This window comes from Panthera pardus, unplaced genomic scaffold (genome assembly GCF_024362965.1).
Source record: "Panthera pardus isolate Hobbes unplaced genomic scaffold, ASM2436296v1 HiC_scaffold_16, whole genome shotgun sequence".
Taxonomy (NCBI): Eukaryota; Metazoa; Chordata; class Mammalia; order Carnivora; family Felidae; genus Panthera; species Panthera pardus.
Genome location: NW_026526721.1, coordinates 52,064,437 through 52,087,802, shown reverse-complemented (window position 1 = coordinate 52,087,802; position 23,366 = coordinate 52,064,437). Strand labels below are relative to the sequence as shown.

General features: G+C 39.2%; 1 protein-coding gene and 1 long non-coding RNA gene across 3 annotated transcripts in view; one reads left to right on the top strand and one right to left on the bottom strand.

The window, feature by feature from the left end:
• ALCAM (activated leukocyte cell adhesion molecule) overlaps positions 1-15,020 on the bottom strand; it is a 213,869-nt gene extending 198,849 nt beyond the window's left edge. For both annotated transcript variants that reach the window (XM_053903311.1, XM_053903312.1), the window contains exon 1: positions 14,402-15,020. In XM_053903311.1, coding sequence (XP_053759286.1) covers positions 14,402-14,474 — 73 coding nt within the window. In that variant the 5' untranslated portion in view covers positions 14,475-15,020. The remainder of the gene's footprint in view (positions 1-14,401) is intronic.
• Positions 15,021-19,256: 4,236 nt separating this feature from the next.
• LOC128777408 (uncharacterized) lies at positions 19,257-22,137 on the top strand. Its single transcript, XR_008422673.1, has 2 exons — positions 19,257-19,425; positions 21,888-22,137. It is a non-coding gene; the product is annotated as an uncharacterized LOC128777408 (long non-coding RNA).
• Positions 22,138-23,366: the final 1,229 nt, after the last annotated feature.

The following is a 23,366-nucleotide window of genomic DNA, read 5'->3' as shown; positions in this document are numbered from 1 at the left end:
TTCATCCAATACATGAACATGGAATATCTTCAGATGGATACTAACTCAATTCCATTTCTATTTATACTTCATTTGTACAGCTTGGGTAGAATATGGCAAATACCGTTTTTGTGGGTTTGTTTTTTAAGAACTCAGGAGACTTACTCGCTAATTAAATTTATGAAAACGACTAAAAATTTATCTCAATATAAATATTTCCTATTCATATGTGAATATATTTACCAATTATAAATCGGCTTCATTAATAGTCAAGTTTTCTAATTTTTATTAATCCATTTATTCAATCATCATATATGTGCTGGAGATATGTTATATATCAATAGACAAGGAGTTGAAAAAATACTAAGAAGACATAGACCCTGCCTGCAGGATCTCAAAACCTCTAAGGGAAGAATGACAAGAATAAATAGGCAATAAATGAAATGAGCTTTAAAACTACACAGCACTTTAGAGAGACCGGGGAAGAATTTTTAGAGGAGATGGCATCTAAACTGTGTTCTGAAAGATGGGGATACTAGTTATTCAGGCAAAGAAAGGGTGATGGGAGAGGGCATAACAGTAGCGTTCTTGGATTTAAAAAGGGACAGGGAACAAGAAGGCAATGATACATTTAGAAGTATGGTGGGAGCATGGAATCCCAAGAAAGACTTGTGTTACAAAACATAAAAGAACCCTAAATGCTATGCTAAGGAGTTTATATTTTATCCTTACTCTAATGGGGAGCCACTGAATTATTTTAAGCAGAGCAGTTACAGGATTCTATTCATCTTATATCATTTTGGAGGCAGAGGAGAGAAGAGATTGAAGAGTTTATTATTTGACAATCACAGTGATGAATGAGCTTATCCCTACTGCGCTGGTTAGAACAGGAAAAGGGTTAAGCCATTCAATGTCACCTGGCTCTTTGGTGGAGAGTAGAGATATGAGTTTCAAAACCACACAATTTGGCTCCAGAAGTCACATTCTCAAACTCTAATCTATAATGGCAAGTAAGCACAATAAAACAATTACTTACTTTAAAGAATGCTTAAAATTATGAGTAAGCTACAGGCCTCAATCCCCAGGCTACCCTCTTAACAGTGCGTCTTATTTCAATATGAAATGTTTAAAAGTTGTCTCTGTGTTGGCTAGTCTTAAATACACCAGAGAACTGGGCCATTTCTTTAACTGACAGCATTTTAGTAATAAATTAAGAGATCTAATGTGTGGAATTATGCAATTTTCTGCAAAACTCAAAAAAATAATTCCCATTTTGAATAAAAAATCAACAAGGATCATCATTTCAAATATTTTTTTCTTAATTGGAGTTCCAATAAAAGTTACTGCTTACCATCATTTCAAACATATTTCTCTAAATCACATATAATTTTGAATCCTAGAATTTTTAGGCTGTAAAGATCTTAGAAATCATATGGTACAATACTTCCATGACAAAGGTGAATGTCATAAAAGGTAAATAAATTGTCAGGGTCACACACAGGTAATGGATCAACTTAGATTGAAAATATAGTTGGAGTTCTTTAAATCAAGAGGACATTTGGGAAAATTAAAAAGAGAGAAAGATGTGAGTGCAGAATAGTTCCATGTAGAAATCTATAATCATCTGGATAAAAATCTAGGCAGAGTCATTGAGAAAAATACCAGCTATTTTTCGTTTCCTATTCAAATACATAGCTATTTTCATTTAATAGATACCATAAAAGTGGTGTCAAAAAATTTAGCATTTTATCATTGGAAATAAACTTTGTTCTCCTTTGATGCCTTCTATATTAGAATGAAGTATGCTTTTCAGGGGTATAACTACTTTGATTTCTTCTAGTGATTTATTATCCAACGGATACAGAGAATTAAAAGCTAGGATTTTAGAGTATATATTATTTGTAGAAGCATTTTTGAATCTCATTAGTAAGAGGATATTACTCAATTTCTAAAATATTGTTAACATTAAAATTATAAATTCTTAATAATTTCATTATTAAATTAAACATCACCAGAAAATCATAATAAATAGAAGCACCCTACAGTGCTCATAAAAGGAAAGTAGTGGAGCTCCCTCTATTGAATTACAGTTGAGAAAATGTGCCTTGTATTTAAAATCATAATTTTATCATCAAAATGATTCCATTATAATAATAGTAAATTTTTTCTCTTTCTAAGGTCTAATATCTTTCAAATTATAGAAACCATATGCAATATAAATTTCTAAGGATAATATTGTAAATTACAAAGTCCTTATAATTTTAGAACATGTATTTTTTTTTTAACAGCTTTTGCTTGCAGCAAATCACATTTAAGATTGTAATTTTCAGTCACGTGTTTTTCTTTTGTTTTCCTTTAGTTGCTAAAACTGAAATTGCTTGACAGATAGTGGGACGATGAAACATTCTAATAAGAATATGAAGTCCAACTTTGTTATGGAAACCCCCCAAAATGTCCTTAGATGGAACTGAAATTGATCTTCCAATCAGTAAAATGAGGTATTTTCTGATATGAATAAACTGATCAGCTGATGCTGATACAGTTAAATGACTACTAAAAAATGTGATTCATAACAATTATAATTTGTTGAGAGTCCACTATATGTCAGGCACTGAGAAATGCTATACACTCATTACCTTATTGGAACATCCATATCAAATGAACTTGGAAATACTGTTATCCTCATATTACAAATCAGAAAACAGAGACAAGAGCTAGAATATTAAACTAATGTTCTGATCCATCACCCACGCCCTTGAACTCGGATGCAATTCTAGGTTACGTATTGACAGTCTGTGAAATCTGTAAGCATTGACAGTCCACAAAAATTAAGAACATAATTACTTTTTTAAAATATCATAGAGGTATAACCATACTATCTACAATAAAATCACTATTCAGGCTGTTCACATCCTTTCTAACTAAACATTGTAGATCAATTCTAAAAAATGATAACCTCTAAACCATACCCTGAAACTCTACTCTTTTTTTTTTTAACTGTGTTATCATTTATTTTAGAAAGGAGACATATTTCTTATCAGCATAGAAAAACAGCTAAGCAGATGCAGGTTTTGTTTTAATAAACAGATACTTATTTGTCATTCTACTATGATAAGAAAAGCAATTTTATTTCATACTAAAACAGTCATTTCCTAAAGAAAATTTCTATTTGAGAACTAGATTACCATCCACTGGGGTTGGGTAAAGGATTAATCCAACAGGGTAAATCCAAATACATATTACGTTTTACTCTTAGATCTGATAGCAAAAGCATTATTCATATTTAGAGTCATGCCGATCTCTGCAAAAATATAAAACCTATGCTTATAACTGACATAAGCATTTTTCTTAGAAAGTGTCATACCTATCACCAGGTAGAGAAAATGCTTGCAGAATGAAGTACAAATGCCACAAGCTGAAACATATAAAACTAAATACTAGGCAGAAACTGATTTATGAAATTATAGTTTGTGCATATTAATATTAACTCCACTATGAATATTTGTTGCCTTGTTTAAAAAATATATCTTCATTACATACTTATTGAAAACTCTTCACAAACATATTGTTATAGTTTTTCTATACAGAAGTTGCAATAAAAATATGTTTTACTCCCTTCCATAAGAGATCTAAAAATTACAGGGTAAAATATATTTAATGGCACTGATGTTTTTTATAAATTTACAGAAGATGATACGTTTTATCCACTAGTAAACAATTTTGATGAGACTGTTAAAACAAACTTGTTGGAATAATTGTTCAAAATATGACTTACTTAAAAATAAGTGAAATCTGTTTAGTAAAACCTATTATACAGGGCTTACAAAACGGCATTAGTCCACCTACACAATGTATATTGTACCTACAATGAACTAACACAAATATTTGGAAACCATCTGTGTAACATAAAATAATATCAACTATTCTTTTTTTAATTAAGTTTTATTTATTTTTTTTTTAATTTTTCGAGAGAGAGCATGTGCAAGCGGAGGAGGGGCAGAGAGAGCAGAGGATCCAAAGTGGGCCCTGCGTTGACAGGCTGACAACAGTGAGCCTGAGGCAGGGCTCAAACTCATGAACCTTGAGATCATGACTGGAGCTGAAGTCAAAAACTCAACCGACTGAGCCACCCAGGTGCCCCAATATCAACTATCCTTAAGGTTTACATGTTGTTGTCTCTTAATCCACTGTTTTAGTTAATCTGACCCTATAGACTATGAATCTTCCAAAATGAAAGAAAATATGACTTACATAGTTTATGTTCTCAAAGTTAGCCATCTTTATGGAAAGCCATGTGGAAAGAGCAATGGTAGTAATTCAAATAAATGCACTTCTTTCACCCAAGGTTGGTCCCAACACGTGCGTCATAAAGCTAAGCACCGATCAATCTATAGTTTTACCTTACACGTGAGCATGTGTGTGCCTATTACTCCTATAATTCTCACTTTTCCCATAGTTTTAAATAAATAAGAATCAACCTATTATCCTGTTTTCTTTTAAATTATACTTTCCCCATAACTCTGTACTATTAATATGAGGAAGGGGCATCCTCATACACTCTTGTTGAGATTTTAAAGATACACACTCTTTTTTAATTGAGAAATAATTGACATATAACATTGTATTATTTTGGTATATAACATAGTGATATAATATATGTATATATTGCAAAATGATTATCACAAGTTTACTTACTATCCCATCACCACACAGTTAACACTTTTTTTTCATGATGAGAATTTTTAAGATCTTCTCTCTTAGCAGCTTCCAAATATATACAATACAGTATATACTTCTGAACTGTAATTTTAGAATTTCTTTCCAAGTGAAAAATGCACATATTCTTTGACTCAGCAATTTCACATCCAGGACATTTCCTACCAACGTAACAGTGCATATGAATAAGACATGTATTAGGATGTTCACTACAGTCATGTTTATAACAAAAAACACTGGAAACCGTCTACATTTTCAAGAACTAGGGAAATGCTTAAATTAATTATGGTGTGTACAATAAAACCCAATACATCTTTAAAAATCAGGTAGAGCTATATGTGCTGATATGGGATAATCTCTTAATCTCCAAAATGTGCTATTAAGCAAAAAAAGGAAAGGCACAAAATGGTATGTATAGTATGTTCCCACTTGATTTTTTTAAAGGGAAAAAGTATATATGCAAGTATTTACTGTATGTGAGTATTTGAATAAGATCAAATAGATCCTCTTTAAACCCCACAACTGGTGAGTAAATTAGGGAAATTACAGGAATGAATTCCTGGTGACCTCCAGGAATTAGAAGTCATGTTCCTTCCATGTTGGCATCTTTTTTTTTTTTTAATTTTTTTTAAACGTTTATTTATTTTTGAGACAGAGAGAGACAGAGCATGAACGGGGGAGGGTCAGAGAGAGGGAGACACAGAATCTGAAACAGGCTCCAGGGTCTGAGCTGTCAGCACAGAGCTTGACGTGGGGCTTGAACTCACTGACCGCGAGATCATGACCTGAGCCGAAGTCGGCTGCCTAACCGACTGAGCCACCCAGGCGCCCCCCATGTTGGCATCTTAACTCATGCCATTCTCCCAGCCCATATCTTCTGCTTGATTATTCCTCAGCATATACCTCAGATATCACTTCCTGAAAGAACCTTTCTAATATTTTCCTACAGCCCGGGTCACATCTGGCACTCTGATGTAAAATGCTATTTATTTGTCCTTGTAGTACTTAGCAAAACTTCTAGCAAATTATATAATTCATTGATTGATATCTATTTTCCAGAGAGAAGATAATTTCTTGTAATGATAAGACCTTGACTGTCTAGTAACTAGTTTGTTGCAATATCCCCAGCACCAAGCAGAATATTTTGCACATTTGAGCACTCAATAAATATCTATTGAATGCTGTTTATAAATGCTGAATAGTTCATTTCCATGAGTTTTTTTTTTAATTTTTATTTTAATTACAGTTAGTTAACATACAGTGTTATATTAGTTTCACGTTAAGTTATATGAGTTTTTATCTTGGATTGGCCAACACTGTGACACTTAGACAAGTACCTAAATAATTTTATGGTCCTGTATAGCTCCAAGCCTTGAATCTATGAGTTTAGGGGTAAATGAAACTAAGGACGTTGTTATCTCAAAAAACTGGCTAATTTGCTATTGAATTTTAGGTAATCTTTTCACCTGTGGCTTCATCTATCTCAGCTGTTGAATAAGAAACTAAACAGGGGTACTTGGGTGGCTCAGTCAGGTAAGCACCCAATTCTTGGTTTCAGCTTAAGTCAGGATCTCAAGGTAGTGAAATAGAGCCCAGAGTCTGGCATTGGGTTCCATGATACATGGAGCCTGTTTAAGATTCTCTCTCCCTTTGCCCTTCCCTCTCCTGCACACAGGCACATGCACTCCCTCCCTCCCTCCCTCCCTCTGTCTCTCTCTCAAAAACAAAACAAAACAAAACAAAACAAAAACTGAACAAGATGAATATCTAAGGTAATTTCCCATTTTTTCCAACAATCCCTCTTCTATCACATTTTACTTCAGACCATGATTTACATGCCTTTAACCCTTCAAAATTGTGTGTGCTCTCTCCCTCTTCCTCTCTCCCTTTCTCTTTCCTCTCTCGTGTCTCTCTCTCTCTCTCTCTCTCTCTCTCTCTCTCTCACTCACTCACACACACACACACACACACACACTTAACTTTCCATAATTTTATTCCAAGGGAAGATAAGGGTTTAGCCACAGGAAATAGTGTTTTTATTGACACTACTTGAGCCTCTATAATCTGTTATATTTCTTGCCAAAGGATCTAGAAGAGGAAGGTGTAAACTATGTATGAATATGGGGCTAAGTAAGGATACTAGCTGCTGTCACATCCCCCACTGGTTGACTGATGGCAAAAATGGTCCTAATCCTCTCCCCTGATCTTTATGCATACTGTTTGCCAAGTGTTTCTAGCTCCTTCCATTCAATAGATGATTTTCCCACCCTTGAATTTGAGCTGGGCTTGGGACTTGTCTTCACCAACTGAATGTGGAAGAAGTGATGGTTTGCCAGAGGAGCCTTGCAGATTTCTGCTTCCTCTCAGAACCCTGCTTCCACCAAGAGAACAAATCTAGGGAAGCCTGTTAGAGAACCAAAGACCATGGAGAAGAGTCAATTTTCCCTGAATGACAACCAGCCAACTCCCAGAAGCAAAGCTACCTCAGCTGACCCACAGCAGATTACAGTAAAATGAAGATATCTAACTAAAATCAGAAAAACACCCAACTGTCCAATCTAAATTGCCAGCCTGCAAAATAATGAACTGCATAAAATGGTTGCTGTTTAAACCACTATGTTTTGGAGTGTTCTATTTTACAGCACAATTAATTGATATACTATGGTTCAAAAATGTAATAAGAGTAGCTACATGGGTTTTTATGTTTTCTTGATTTGGAACTAGGTAAATTCCACACTGATAAACTCCCCAACTAATTAGGGAAAATACTTGGGGATGTGCTGACAAGAGTTTTAGCCACAATGACCAACGCCGTCTCCCTTCATTCTGCTGTATTATCAAGAGCAAAATTATGGCATCCTTTGTGTGCTTAGATAATAATGTCTCACCTTTCCTACCTCCATTCCCTTTTGGGGTTTTCTGAGTACTTGAGACACTTAGATATAGATGAACCAAAGAACACATGGGCACCTAATTAGGAAGTCAGTGTTGGCACCAAATGTCCTAGCCATATTGTTGGCTGCCCCAAGTCAAGTCACCTTACATGTACAAAAAGACTTAAGAGCTTCCTTCAATTGTATAGACATCCCTGACAATTATTTTTATATCCAAATTGATAGTGGATCTACTGAGAAACCTCATAGAAGAACAGAATGGGAATTGTGCAAATGGCGGAGAAAGGGTTTCAGAATCAGACTGAAATAGGCTTTCATAGATACAAAGTATATCTCCCAGGTGAATTCCAAACACTACTATTCTCTTGGTATCTCAGGTCAATTTGGTTTCCATTCCAAACCATGGGATCCTTAATGTTTTATACCCGCTACAATATTCTGAGGTTCTAGGCTCTTACTTTACATCTCTCCTATACTTGACACTATAGGGAGGACATGTGGCCTCTTATTGATATTTCCCTGTAGCTTATAAATAAAAAAGGTTAGAAATATGCACTTTGTCAGCATGAGAGTACTTACAGTTAAGTAGTCTAAGACATATTAACAGGCAAGTCATTAATACTCATAGTGACCATATAATTTGTCATCCAAACTGCACTTCTGAAGGTGAAGTAAGGTCCCATTAATAACTGAATCAGGACATCAGGATAAACCAGGACTGTTGTGGATATACCGGGATGTATTGCTCAGAGTAATAGAGGAGAGAGTTTTAGGGGGAAAAGGGGGGGGAGGACAGGGGGGCTAACAAGCCAGAGAAGCTGGACAGCAGTCTGATTTCTGATTAATCTATTCTCCCAGTTTAGTTTCATTATGTCGCAATGCTATGAATTCTTAGAAGATCAGACACAGGCATGTTCATTGAAATACGTCAATTCAAAGTCGAATTAAGTAATCCTTTGATTACAAACTGTTTTGGATTGGACTGATTTCCCCTTGAATGGAATGGATAATTGAGAACTGACTGGATAAATAAGAGAGTAAGCACTAAAAGCTAATTTCATTCTTGGAAAATACACTACAGTAATGGACTATGATAATAGGTTACCATAAAACAATTACTGAATACCACAGCATATTTGGAACTAGTCCTAGTTGAAATATATATGATATTACATCTAGTAATAAGGTGAGAGGAAGCATATAAATCCTGTTAATTAAACAGAGAAATTAGCTGAATGGTAATATAAGTAACTCCAAATATATAATACTTTGTACACTGTAAGGATACTTGTAATAACTGTAGGATTTAACCTTATCAAATAGCATATAATATCCTCTTCTTAAATATAAAACATATATTTTAGTCTTGACTTTATTCTCCATAGGGGAAATTCTGCCCTAATTTTAAAAAAAAAAAGTAATGAGAAATTCAAGTGAACATTTTTCCAGTCTTTTTTCATTTCTTATTGAACATAAGAAGGGGCTCTTATATCCAAGAGTAAATACATAGATGAATGTTACATCATACCCACCACTCTTTTTTTTTTTTTTTTTCAACGTTTTTTTTTATTTATTTTTGGGACAGAGAGAGACATAGCATGAACGGGGGAGGGGCAGAGAGAGAGGGAGACACAGAATCGGAAACAGGCTCCAGGCTCCGAGCCATCAGCCCAGAGCCTGACGCGGGGCTCGAACTCACGGACCGCGAGATCGTGACCTGGCTGAAGTCGGACGCTTAACCGACTGCGCCACCCAGGCGCCCCTTATACCCACCACTCTTAAGGAAACTTTCTTTAATATTCCAGTGAGTTAGCTCATTTCTTAATATGCCACATACATTCATGTGTAAAAAATGAAATGGGCCTTTGTTAAAACCTAACAATGAAGAATAAAGTTGACACTCTGAGAAGTTAAATTCAAGTTTCTATGTATACACACTATTTTATCATAGTTGCACCTATGTTGCTCTCTTGCATAATTGGTAATATACATGTCTGTGACTGCTTGAGTTAACAGCTTCAGAGAGTGAGAACACTTTGGTGATATTTTATGCTAAATAAATGACTAGAACAGAAAGAAGTGTGTTTAAGAATATAAAACAAGATGATTATAAAGTATCTAAGATACTGTATGACAAAATACTAGCTTCTTACACCAAGTAATGTTAACAACTTAGTGATCAATTTTACAAAGGCCTATGTTTGGTGATCTGAAAACTTGAGAAAAAGAAAAAGGAGAAAAAAGAAACAAAAAGAGACATTTTTGCCTGATTTTTAAAAAATGGTATGTGGGTCGCCTGGGCAGCTCAGTTGGTTAAGTGCCCCACTCTTGATTTCTGCTCAGGTCATGATCTCACAATGGTGAGACAGAGCCCCGCACGGGGCTCTGCCATCAGCACAGTCTGCTTAAGATTCTCTCCCTCTGTCCCTCTCTCTGTCCCTCCCCCTCCCCTAAGATAAAAAATAAAAACTAAGTTTTAAAATGGTCAAAGTGATAATTAAATGTAATAAATTAAAGAGTGTTTTTCTATTAATAATATAATGTCATATAGCACGTTAATATAACATGCTTTAGTTGAAAAATTCAAATGCTGAGCAAGGGAATTACTAATCTCACCAAAATCAGAACCATGCATTACAAAGACAGAAAAACTTACAGATGGGAAATAAGAAGGAGGAGGAAAATAGCTTTCCCAAAGTCAGAACATTCCTATATGACATAACTGAAACTGAACATGTGAGTGCTGACTCCAATAAAAAAATAATTTCTGGTAACACTTAAGACTATTAAAGTAGACTTTTATTGATTTTCTCCTCTTTAATAAGTTAACAGCAAACAAGCATTCTCTTCCAAAATTCTATTTAAAAAGATAAGCTAAATTGAATTTTCTAAAAAGTCAAAGTTTGAAATTGTGTCATGAAAAAATTTTGGATTTCTATAGATTTTAAAACCACAGGAAAGCATTATTATTTTCTACTTCCTTCCATAGCGCACTTAAAACCACCTTGCAAATCAATTATTTTAGGGGCATCTTAAGGATGTACATATAAGGCTTTGTCACATGAACATATTAGCATCAACGATCACTTAACATTTCATTCTAGGAACCACATATGCAGTTTAAATAGAGGCAGTCTTCCAGGACATATGGGTTATACTAATGGCGTTTTCTGAGACCTAAAAATCTCTCTTTTCCCGGGATAGTAGGAGACTAAATCCTCTCTATCACACTTCTTTTTTTTTTTTTTTTTTTTTAATAGCCCTCTTCAGGCCTGGAGGAATAAGCACAAGGTATTATAATGGGTTTAAACAAGTAGGAAAAGAGATGGAAATTTTGCAATTGGGTACCACTGACATTTTCTAGCAACACAATTTATATGAACTGTATCCCTTCAGTCTGTCTGAAAGCATTAGAAAAATACAAGTGGATAATGACTCTGCCTTGACCAAATCAGCATTTTACCTTAGGTCATTAGAAACAGGGTTTTTTTTTAATTTTTAATTTTTTTAAATTTACATCCAAATTAGTTAGCATATAGTGAATCCATGATTTCAGGAGTAGATTCCTTAATGCCCCTGACCCATTTAGCTCATCCCCCCTCCCACAACCCCTCCAGTAACCCTCAGTTTGTTTTCCATGTTTATGAGTCTCTTCTGTTTTGTCCCCCTCCCTGTTTTTATATTATTTTTGTTTACCTTCCCTTATGTTCATCTGTTTTGTGGATAATGACTCTGCCTTGATCAAATCAGCATTTTACCTTAGGTCACTAGAAACAGTTTTGAGCTAAAGAGATCCCAGAGAGTAGATCCTTAGTCCACCGTTTTACTTACATATGAGAGAGTTGAAGTCCAAATATGTGAAATAACTTGCTCAAGTGCCCAAAGGTGAATGATGCTGAGCCAAGCCTAGGAAAGCAGCTTACTGAAAATAGTATCCCATTAAGTTGTAAATGACTATTGGATTATATAAATCATCAAGGAAAAAGCAATATTTACTGGCTACTAAGCAGTTTGCCATTTTTAAATTAATAAATTTTAATAGTCCCACATCAGGCAGTCTGCAAAGACATTATTTGAGTTGATGCTTTCCCCAAGGCCTACTGAGATAAACAATGCCTTGAGAACATAATACCCCACTCTGGGGGAAAAACTTAAGTGTGTTTATGTCTTAGAATTAACCTTGTATCAGTAAGAAATTAAGAAAAATTCCTGAGAAGGGTGCACACCAAAGATCCAAGAGAAGAAACAGTTAACTGCACCTCCTTGTTGTAAGTAATCAAGGAAAGCATTTTTTTAAAAAAGCAATACAAAATGTCACCACAGGCTGACGCTCTTTCTACAAGGATAATGAGATTCTTGCTTCCTCGGATGCTCAGCACTTACTTCATTGCCTTCATCTCTGAATTCAGTTTCTGTGGTTCATACATACTGTCCCCCTCCCTTCAAAACAGGTGACAGGCCATGCCCGAACGTATCAATGACTATGTAGCGACTACAGCCCAAAAGACCTGCAGAAGCAGTTCCACAGGCGCGAATTTTTGTTCTCTAGGTCTCAACACACACTACTAAAAGTGCTCCTTAAATGAAGGGTTGCAGGCGGGTAAGTCAGTTGGTCTCTTGGATTAAGCCAGCCTGGCCATTGGCACGTATCCCCAGCGGGCGCAGCTATGCAGAGGGCTCCGAAGGAGGCGCACTTGCCTTCCAGGACTTGCGTCCCGAGTCTGGACGAGGCGCTGTTAGTGCCACAAACCTTTCTTTTAAACACACTGACACCGAGAATTCTGTACATATGCCAACCCAATAAATCCAAGCAAACCACTGATCTAAGGGTCTGAGGTTTCTGACCCTCAGATCAGCCGAGGTTGGCGGCGCAGCTAGAATGCATCCAGCTCACCGAAAGCGCGCCGCTGGGAACCGGCTGCAAACGCGAGCTTGCGGCTCCAAAAGAATCTCAGAGAAGGAAGTCTGAAAGCGGAACCGCTCCCTTTTTAGCAGCTAAATATGAGGGAAAACCTGTCCTCGGAGGTGGCCCGACTGAAAACTGACTCCAGAGCGACCGCACGGAAAAGGAAACCGGGCGTGTGCGTGTTCTCCCGGGGAATTGGTGTGGTGAGACTGCAACTCTCCAACTGGGCAGAGGGTTAAACTGAAAACCAACCGTGGGGAGGGTGGGTCTTTGCATTTTACTAACTTACCTCACCCTCGTCCACCCTCCTCGCCCCTCGGCCCCAGAGTGAGTGCCCTTCCTTCCTACATCGGACAATGGGATCAGGAAAAAGTGAAATCCACAATGTGCCAAAGTCAGGTGGCTCTCCCCTGGCCACGTCCCGGGTGTGCTTACCCCAACCCACCTGCTTCAAATCCGGTTCAACTCGCGCTTCACACGCCCCGCCCTGGAGCTAGAGATGCGTCGCAGATGATTCTCGCTAGCCTCAGAACTGCAGGTGAGCTCAGGACCTCACCCAGAAATGTAACTTTATAATAGAGATCGGGCGAGGGCACCCACCCCCCTCCTCCGCACCACCACCAGGAAGCCGGCACAGCAGCAGCAGTTCACAAACACTTGTGATCTTCTGGCTCCAGCCCCAGCCTCACTTTCCCTGTTTTCCTGGGAGAGCCACGGAGGCTTCCAAACATCTTTTTTTTTTTTTTTTTTTTCCAGCCTCAGCTTGGTAACTGAAGGGATGTTGAGAAATTAAAGACGCGGAAAGGAAGTGAGTCTTTCTTTGCTAAAAACTAAAGAAAAGGATAAAAGAACAAACAGAAGCCGGAAAAAAAAAAAAAGGAAGTAGGAGTTTTTACTTGCAAATGTCTATGAAGGGCTGGAGATAAAACTTCAAAAGGAGAAAACAATTCCAAAAATTACTCGAGTCTAGCGAGCAAATGAACCTGCTGCTCTATCAAGTGACGGCGAACATACAGAATGCCCTGTTAGGGACCAACTCGCAACGGCCGACCGGTGGGTCTCAGGATGACAGCCACAGGGGCCGTCCCCAGGGTAGGAAAGGGATTCCCGGCTAGATATTTTAGTTATTGGGGATTTTGAGTTTCTTGCTTCTGAGCCTCAGTACATTACTGAAAACTGAGGTTGAATCACAGGTCCTGTAAAATCCACAAGCCACTCACTAAGGTCTCACAACCCTGGCTGCCAAGTCCAGTTCAGGCTGCGTCCTTTGCCTGCCACCACCCCTGCACTCATTACCCACCCAGACCATGGGGGAGGGGGCTTCAAACCACGGTTTGAGCTGCGGGAGGTTTTTCTAAAAAGGAGTGATTAAAGTCCTCCCTTTCTCTTCTACCCTTCCTACCCCTTCTTCACCTCTTACCGAGGGGAAGTTACCAGGGGATTTATCCCCCCAAAAGTGCAGACAGTTATTTCTCGGAAAGCTAAGCGAAAGGAAAACTGCCCGGAGCGCAGTGACGTGGACTTTGATATCCAAAGACTGGAGGAATTGTCAGAGGGCAAGGGCTCGCCGCCTAGGCGGGAGCTGCAAGGGCGGGGGGTGGGGGGGGGGGGGGGGGGACGGGGAGAGAACCAGACGAATACTGCCCGTGGGCCCCTGGAGCCCGAACCCCGGCAGCACCCAAAGTTCCTGGAGATTTACCCAAGGCCCCCAGTCCCTGCCCAAACTTGAGCCAGCCGGCCGAGCCCAAACGTGAGGCACAGGTGACTGAACCCAGGGCCAGATGTGTGCCCGCACCGCCCCCACTCGCCCCGGCTCACAGCCCCGGAGGTGCGAGGCCTGCGCCGCAGACTCAGGAAATTGCCCCCGTTCCACGTTGGCCTGGGCTGCTCCCAGGCCCCTGCTCACCTGGCCGGAGGACAGCGGCGGAGATCAAGAGGCAGAAGACTAGACGGCAGGAGGGGCCCGCCTTCGATGCCATATTCCTCCTCCTCGTCCTCTTTGGGGGCCACCGACAGCGTCCGCGCCGCAGGAGGGGGCGTCGTCCCGGCCCCGCGCTGCCCGCGAGCTCGCAGGTCCCAACGCAGGGGGCAGCGGCTTCTCCCAGGCACACCGCCCCCCCTGGGCTGTGGCGCTGGACCTTCGGCTCTCCGCCGCAAGCAACTTTCCACCACGCAGTGCCCCAACTCTTCCTTCCTCCCCTTCAACACCTGCCCTTGGCCCCAGTGGCTCCTTCTCCCGGGACCGACGACCCTCTCTTCCCAGGAGACACTTGACTATTTCAGAAAGGTGTACGTGGTTCTTTCAGGCTGGTCTGTTGTTCTCCCTCTCTTGGAATAATAATAATAATGGTAGTGGCAGTGTGCATAAAAAGCCCGGTGCTAGGCAGGAATCACCGGGGGTGGCCACAGGGGCGGCGAGTCCAGGCGGTCTCCTCAGGTGGCAGAGCCGTAGCAGCGAAAGCAGCGGCGACGGCAGCGGTCTCAGGGCTGCTCTGAGTGGAGGGACTGGAAGGCGTGTGTAAGCTTCCTCTCTCCTCCTCCTCCTCCCCCCACCGCCGCCCCCCCCTCCCTCCTCTCTCTTCCCCGCTTCCCAGGACGCAGCGCCGAGCAGGTGGTTGGAGCACCGACCTGCAGCCTAGAGGCGCTGCAGGACCGAGTCGCAGACGGAGCCCAGCTCTGGAACTCCGCGGGTGAGCAGCTCGCGGGATCCAGGGGCCCCCGAGTGGGAGGTGCTTCCCGCGGCTCCGCCCCCGGAACCACGCTAGCCAATACGGAGCAGACACAGGCGCCGCGAGCGCGCGGAGAGGGGAGCCCTCGGGGCTGCCTCTAGCCGGCGGCTTTACGATCGCCCTCTCGGTCCGGCCTCCCATTTCTTGGTCACCACGCAGCCTTGCCAGGGTTCAAAAAGCGCTTGTCCCCAGACGCTGAATCCAGTGGCTCGCTCCGCAGGGATTTTTCGGCGGTGATGTTGCAGCCTCCATCTTCAATGAAGAGAGTAGCGGGGCAGGACGCTGGGGGGGTGGAGAATTCCGGATTGGTGGGGCGGGGCGCGCCTTGGGTCCTAGGGCGGGAGCGGAGGAGGAAGAAGGGTCTGGAGGGGGTGGCAACGGTGGAAACTCTCCTCCTGAGAGTTAACTGGAGCAGCTTCTGGTTGGCCGGGAGCAATCCAAATCCTGGGCTAATTCCTCCCCGTTTTGCTCCCACTAACCCACCTCTCGAACGCACCTTCTTTTGAAGGCAGATCACTCGAGTCGACTGCCCCAGTACCAAAGAGAAAATATTTACTCTTTCCCGGGGGAAATTAAATGAGGAATTTTTCGATCATACTTCGTCACACGGATTTTCCCAGTGTCTACCTGCCACAGCATGTGTCTTTTTTGTTTTGAATTAAGCGGCGGTTTTTAGTTACAAACAAAATCCTCAAGTTACTCCGATTAAAAGTCTAACTCCTTCTCGTCCGTTCCAGAAAGCCAGGCATCCCAGCAGATGGACAGGCTTCTCTGGCAATTTCTAAAGACTGAACCATCTCCCAGGCGGAACATCGGGAAGCTGTGCCTTTTTCAGATCAGGCAGAGACCATGCAGGAATATTTTCCTCTTGAACTCCGGGGTGGAGCTGTTGGAGCCCTGAGTGGCTCTAAATCAGGGATGCTGGATCACCACTCTGATCCCGGAAGCATAATAAAATCTTGGTCCCTCAACCACTTCGCCAGGGCATTAAATAGCCTTTCCTGCATCACAGGGCCACCCCTGTGTGAGGCTAGTCTCCTGCAGAGAATGCCAACTAGTAGTCCTCACATACTGAGCTTTCATCTGAAGGCTTCGAGTCACCAGCTAGATGGGGGTGAAGAGTTGGGCGGCAGGGGAAGCTTATTAAGACAAGTAGACACATGCCGGCACACACACACACACTCAGAATGATCTCTGAATTCTTTTATCTTTTTTTATGCTGGAAACTATCAAGCTCTGTCTTCAGCTGTGATTTTTGTCAAAAGCCTGCCTGTCTAGTCCTCCTGGTTTTCTTTATATCAACAGTATCCTAGAGTAGAGCTCTTATATATTTTTCCTCTTAAAATAAGTAGTTTTTTTTTTTTTTTTTCCTGCTTGGATTTAACATTAACATTTCATTTGCGTCTTATGAACCAACTGGAAGGCTAACGCTAGGAGACAAATGCCTTTTAGTTCAGTGTTTCATAAGCTAAGTTTGACTGAATTGCTAGCATTCCGAAGGGATCTCATAGAATTCCTTTAGGAAATTGTTTTTCTTTTAACAGCAGCTTTAAGTAGCTCCTACTAGAACAAATCATCCTAACTATATATTCAGCCTAGATCCTCCGCTCTGTCTACCTGACTCCCTTTTGTTTTGGGGTTGGAGTTAATACAGCATAATTGTTAAAAAGTAGATCTGCAAAAGGCACACTGTCTGACTTGGGCTCTGACATTTACTAGCTGCATGATCTTGGTCAATTCACTTAACCTCTCAAAGTCTTAGTGTCTTTATTTGTAAAAAGTGGTAACAATAGTACCACTCTCTTGAGACTGGTGAGGATTAAGTGAGATCACACAAAAGAACTGCTTAGGGGGAGTAGAAGGAGCTCTGGCTTTGGGGAATAGTCAGAGTCTGGTTAAAATCTTTCTTCTGCACTTACTCAGCAACTGACCTTGAACAAAAGTCAGCCTCTCATAATTAAAGTATGATGACCTAGTAGAGTGCCACCTTCAAAAGGGTGCAGCTAGATTGGATCAAAATATATTCCATAACTTAAGGATATTATGCACACACATGCACATGTGTGGAATTCTGAAAGCAATATACATATTTATCTGTAAAGTCACTTGCTTCTAGAGTTCCTTTTACAGAGGAATATGTCCTAGTTCAGGAAAATGCCTTGATAAGCCACTTGGAGCAGTAACACCAAAAGAAGGCTACTAGTTATATATAGCTAAGACCACGAAAGTGAGGGTCATCTGACAATTTATTAAATAACATCATAAAAACTTAAATAAGAATTACGAAATGATAAAAATAAACATAGGAGTTTAACAGGGGAGGGAAGAAGATGATGCTGAGAGAAAGGAAGGGACAAAGACCAAGCCATATTGTTATGAGTTTGGAAATGGTTGAAGGCCTTCAAATATACTTTAATTAATTAAATAGTAACAGTTATTGATCACATGCTGTATGTTAGGTTATTCTAAGCAACTTATATGAACTGAAATAATTACCTCTTCGAAAAAATCTTAGGAGATAGGTGCCTTTGGTGTCTTCATTTCACTCATGAAGAAACTGAAACCCAGAGACAGGAAGGTCACTTCATGATTCATAGCAATGGTAAAGCCTTTTTTCTAGCCCACACACTTTGATTCTAGATGATTCCAATGATATTTTCCTGTCAATTTAGTCATGCATAGAATGGCTACTTCTTACTACAAGAGGTCAGATGAATAGTGTTCAACCAGAGGAAAACATATTTCATTCTGGAGCTTCATCCCTATCAACTTGGCTCATTATCCACTTTGCTTATCAGAGATGTCTAACAATAAATTTATGACTTATTTTGTTTGTTTGGGGGACTTGATTTAGATAGAAATCTCTTTACCTTCTGAAACTTTAATAAAGTCTCCTACCCTCAAACATATTTTCCTTGGGGAAATTAATCAGGCAATGCATCCTATCTGTATGAGCCAGGTACAGTGCGTACGAGATGTCAAGGGCATTTCTAGACTGAAATAATTTACCATAAGCAAAACTCAGAGTTAAGAAACTTGAGAATATAAGCCCCACAATGTAGTAAAGAGAGTATTTGTCCTTCAGAATCTAGAGAATGGGGGATTGGATCCACCTTACCTTGTTCTTAAGAGGAAGAGCTTTTCCAACTGCATCTGGATTACAATTGCTTTTGTTACAACTGAGAATATATAGTATTCCAATGATATTTACCAGACGATTTAGTCACACATCAGTACTTCTTACTACAAGAGTTAAAAGGAATAATGGTCAGCCAGAGAAAAACATTTCATGTTACCAAGAACATGAAAAGAGTTTTGCATCTTCAATATAAAAGAATTCATCATCAATCAGGACAGTATGTTCTAGGCAGTGACACAGCACACCAAGCAACTCTCCTACTTAGAATCCATTGAGATCAGAACTCAGGACCCCTAAGGCTCAGACCAGGAACCTTTGCCCTGCACTAAAACATTAACCAACAGTATGTGACAAACATAGTCAGGTCAGGCATGTGAACATTTGAAAAGCTGAGATGATTTTGTTCTTGTTCTAATGTAAACAGTTTCCTACCAGAAATGAAATTTCACTAAAGATGGTATTGGAGGCTGGTGACATTTATTCCTACCACCTTATATCATCATGCTCTGTGTAAGGTTCTAGTTTTTGAACAAAACAGGTAATGCAGTTCACGGGCATGCAATAAATCTAATTCACTTTCTTCCCCTCCACCTCCCCACTGATGATTAGACATTTCTAGCCAATACTTTGCAAATACACTGAGCACTCTATAAATAATCACATTTGAATGGTGAGTGAACTTTTTCACAGAATATAAACCTCGAAACAAACTTACAAGGGAGAGTGATATAAGGAGATGAAAGGTGTTTCAAGTGGGTCTTTAATGATTGAACTAGTATGATTCCGTTAAATCAGTTCCAATGTGTGGTTTTCTCCCCCACACCACCGATCAATTGTTGGACACTAGCTGGATGTTCTAGAATTCAACTCCATTCTGACAGTATCTACCTGGAGACAGCATCAGCCAGTTGGAAGAGATACATATGGCAAGATGTGTGGGAAGGAGAGCAAAGCTTTCATGCTCTCTGAGGATACAACTCTCCCCAAATCTCCATGTGTTCACCAACCTCGAAGCTCTCTGAATCCTGTCCTTTGACATTTGGAGAAGGCTCCATTACATAGGTATGACTGATTAAAATCATTGGCCCCTGGTGATTTTAACTCAATATCTGAGTCCCTCTCCCCACCCAGGAGGGGTGGGACTAAAAATTCCAACCCTCTAATCACCTGATTGGGCCTCCTAGCAACCAACATTCATTCTTAGATTATCCAAAGGCTTTTCCAAAGTAACTCATTAACATAACAAAAGACACCGTCATCACAGTTATCACTTAAAAAATTCCAAGGGTTTTAGGAGCTCTTGTCTGGAATGGATCCAAGACCAAATACATATTTCTTATTATAAATCACAATGTCACAACTTAGCTGACTAAAGTTTAGGAAAGGCAAAGAGAATGAGTCACGTTTTAGTCACCAGTGAAAACTCTGAAATATAAAGTGAAGAAGTTAATCTACAAGAGAAAGAGCATGATAAAAACTATTTGCCCCTAATGAGAATAAAACAAAAAGGGCCATCCCTCTTTGTCTAAAACAAAAAAGGGTAGGCAGCATGCTGGGAATAGAATCCTGACTAGTAAAGTTTCTAAGTGACCAGGCAGGAGATGGGCAAGCACCTGGGTTAATACACTGATGACAAAGATTGAAACAGAGGGCTAAATTGGTTTATATTAAGTCTATGAAGACACGACTCTTTTAAAGAGTCATAGAGATTATGTAGGTAAAACAAAACTCTGTTTTATTTCTGGACCCCAAGGTTTTTTGGGTCAGTAATTCCTAAAATCACTCTAGATAGGGATTGGAGAACAGATGGGTAGCCATCCTGCTAAGAAATATTTCCTTGAACTTTATTGTTGAGAGAGTTTCTCTTCAGAGGTTTCTGTATATTTTCATCTTTCAACAGAAATAAGCAGCTTTTCGGTTTTGAATGAGTAATAGGTGACTCAGAGTGAGGTTATTCAGATGTTTGATATCTTAAAGGAAATTTTAACTTGATTAATTCTTATGAAGTTTTCCAAGTTATCTCTTGCTTTCTCATGTACCTCCTAGCCATTGCAATCTATGAAATTTTTATTCAGGAATTTGAGGTACATACATGACTGTAGAAATATGAAAACAATGTATATTTGATTCTTTTAAGCAAATCACCATGGATTTAATGGACTTCTGGAAAGCAAAGTAATTAAGTACAAATTTCAGTTCATCCATACTATTTTCCCTCAAAATAAGTAAGATGACTGACTTTACAGGATAGTATTAAGAAGACATTCTTAGATAAACAGATAATCCCTAAGGAGTGATAATACTTAGACAAAAAAAAAAAAAAAAAAAAAAAAAAAAGCTTAATAACACTGAATAAAGGCTCATTGATTATGCAATATCAGAAAGAGCCTTAAAATTTTTATGATTTTCAGAGCCTTACAAGTAATTTAGATAAATTGTTTTCAATCTTTTTAAAATTTTTAAAAAATGTTTATTCATTTTTGAGAGAGAAAGAGACAGAGACAGAGTGCAAGTGGGAGAGGGGCAGAGATAAAGACACACACAGAATCCGAAGCAGGCCCCAGGCTCTGAGCTGGCAGCACAGAGCTCCACACGTGGTGGCTCAAACTCACCCACTGTGAGATCATGACCTGAGCCAAGTTAGACACTTAACCAACTGAACCACCCAGGCACCCCATTTTTCACTCTTTTTTTAAAATACAAAGCTGTTTCTTCTAATATAGGCTTATTCTGAAGTCCAATTCCTATCTCTCCCTTGTTCAATCCATTCAGACCATATTGGTCTCCTCACTGTTCCTAAATACACCTGCCCTATTCCCATATAAGAGACTTTGTACTTGCTGTTTCTAATCCTTGGAACTTCCCCCCCCCCCCCCCCACAATCATTATTGTAGCTTATTCACCTCTTTCAAGGTATTTCCCCAATGTTACCTTTTTTATTGACCTGTTCCATGAACAACTATTTAAAATCTCAACACCCCCCCAGCCCCAATACTCTTATCTCCCTTTTCTGCTTCTTTTTTTTCTCCATAGACTCTACCACCATATAACAAATAACCTTATATATCTTCAATACTGAATATTGAATATCTGCCTCCCTTTACTGGACTGAAACGTTAACAAGAACAGAGATTTATGTCTGTTTTATTCCCTGCTATATACATAGAATAGGCAAACACATAGTAGGCACACAATACTATTTGATTAATGATTTAATCCGTTTATTAATACATGGATGACTAATAAATTATTGTATGAAGTAATTAATCTGATATAGGTGGAGCTGCTTTGGCTGAAGTTTGAAAAGCAGCCTGAAGTTTTACTGTCTCCTTTAGACTTTAAAGGAATAATCAGAAAACCCAAATAAAAAAGCACCCTGTTGAATGGGAGAATATATTTACAAATGATATATCCGATAAGAGGTTAATATACAAAACATATAAAGAACTTATGCAACTCAACACCAGAAATCATTAAAAAGTGAGCAGAAGACCCAAATAGAAATTTTCCAAATGTCTTTTTAGATGGCCAACAGACACATGTGAAGATGCTCAACATCACTCATCATCAGGGAAATGCAAATCGACACCACAATGAAATATCAGCTAAAACCTGTCAGAATGGCTAGAATCAAAAAGGCAAGAAATAATAAGTGTTGGCAAGGATGTGGAGAAAAAGGAATTCTTGGGCACTGTTGGTGAGAAGGTAAATTGATACAGCCAGTGTAAAAATGGTAAGGAGGTTTCTCAAAAAATTAAAAATATAAATACCTTATGATCCAGTAATTTCACTTCTAGATATTTACCCGAAGGAAACAAAAACATTAGTTTGAAAAGATATGTGCACCCCTATTTTATTACAGCATTATTTATAATAACTAAAATAAGAAGCAACCCAAGTGTTCATCCATAGATGGATGTATAAAAAAGACATGGTATATGCACACGATGGGATATTAGTCATAAAAAAGAGTGAAATATTTCCATTTGTAACAACATAGATGGACCTACAGGGTGTCATGCTTAGTGAAATATGTCAGACAGAAAAAGAAAAATAATACCATATGATTTCACTTATATGTGGAATCTAAAAAATAAAACAAATGAACAAACAAGCAAACAAACAAACAGAAACAGACTTATAAATTCAGAGAATAAGCTGGTGGTTGCCAGAGGGGAGAGGGATGGAAGGATGAACAAAATACGTGAAGGAGATTGAGAGGTACAAACTTCCAGTTATAAAATAAATAAGTGGTGGAGATTAAAGGACAACATAGGAATGTGGTCACTAACATTGTAAAACATTATATGATGACAGATGGTGACTACACTGGTGGTGAACATTGATTAATATACAGATTTGTCAAATCACTATATTGTACACCTTAAGCCAATATAACATTGTATGTCAACTATATTTCAATAATAAATATGTTTTAAAAAGAAAGGATAGAAAACCATGGGCCAGTCTAACTACATCATATGGTAGATGAGGTAACAGAGGTCCCAGAAGCCCAAAAGACATAACCAAAATTAAACACAGCTTTGGGTCCCACTTTTGGTTTTTTTCCTCAAATGCAAATGGGTCACTTTCAGTTACAGTAAATATACAAGATACCCTGTAACTTTTAAGACAAATTCTCAAGATAATAAAACATTTGGATGCATATCAGACAGCATTAATCAATTTCAAATACAATACATTTATCCAAACTCCAGAACAAACATTCTAAATAATGTTCTATATAACATTCCACTAAGGCATGATTATGGATGCTGTATCAATATTGCAAAGTCTACAGAGGCGGTTCAGTATTCAAGATTTTAAGCCTCCATGTTCTTTATACTTTGTTCTTTAGAGAGTGGATTTGCTAAAATTATTGTATTCAACAAACACAGATTCATAGCCTATTAAATTAGCAGTGATACAGGACAAATATTTAATGTCCAACATTTTAACTTTGCATGGAGGTGTTTAATGTGTTTACTTTCCTTTGTAAGGGC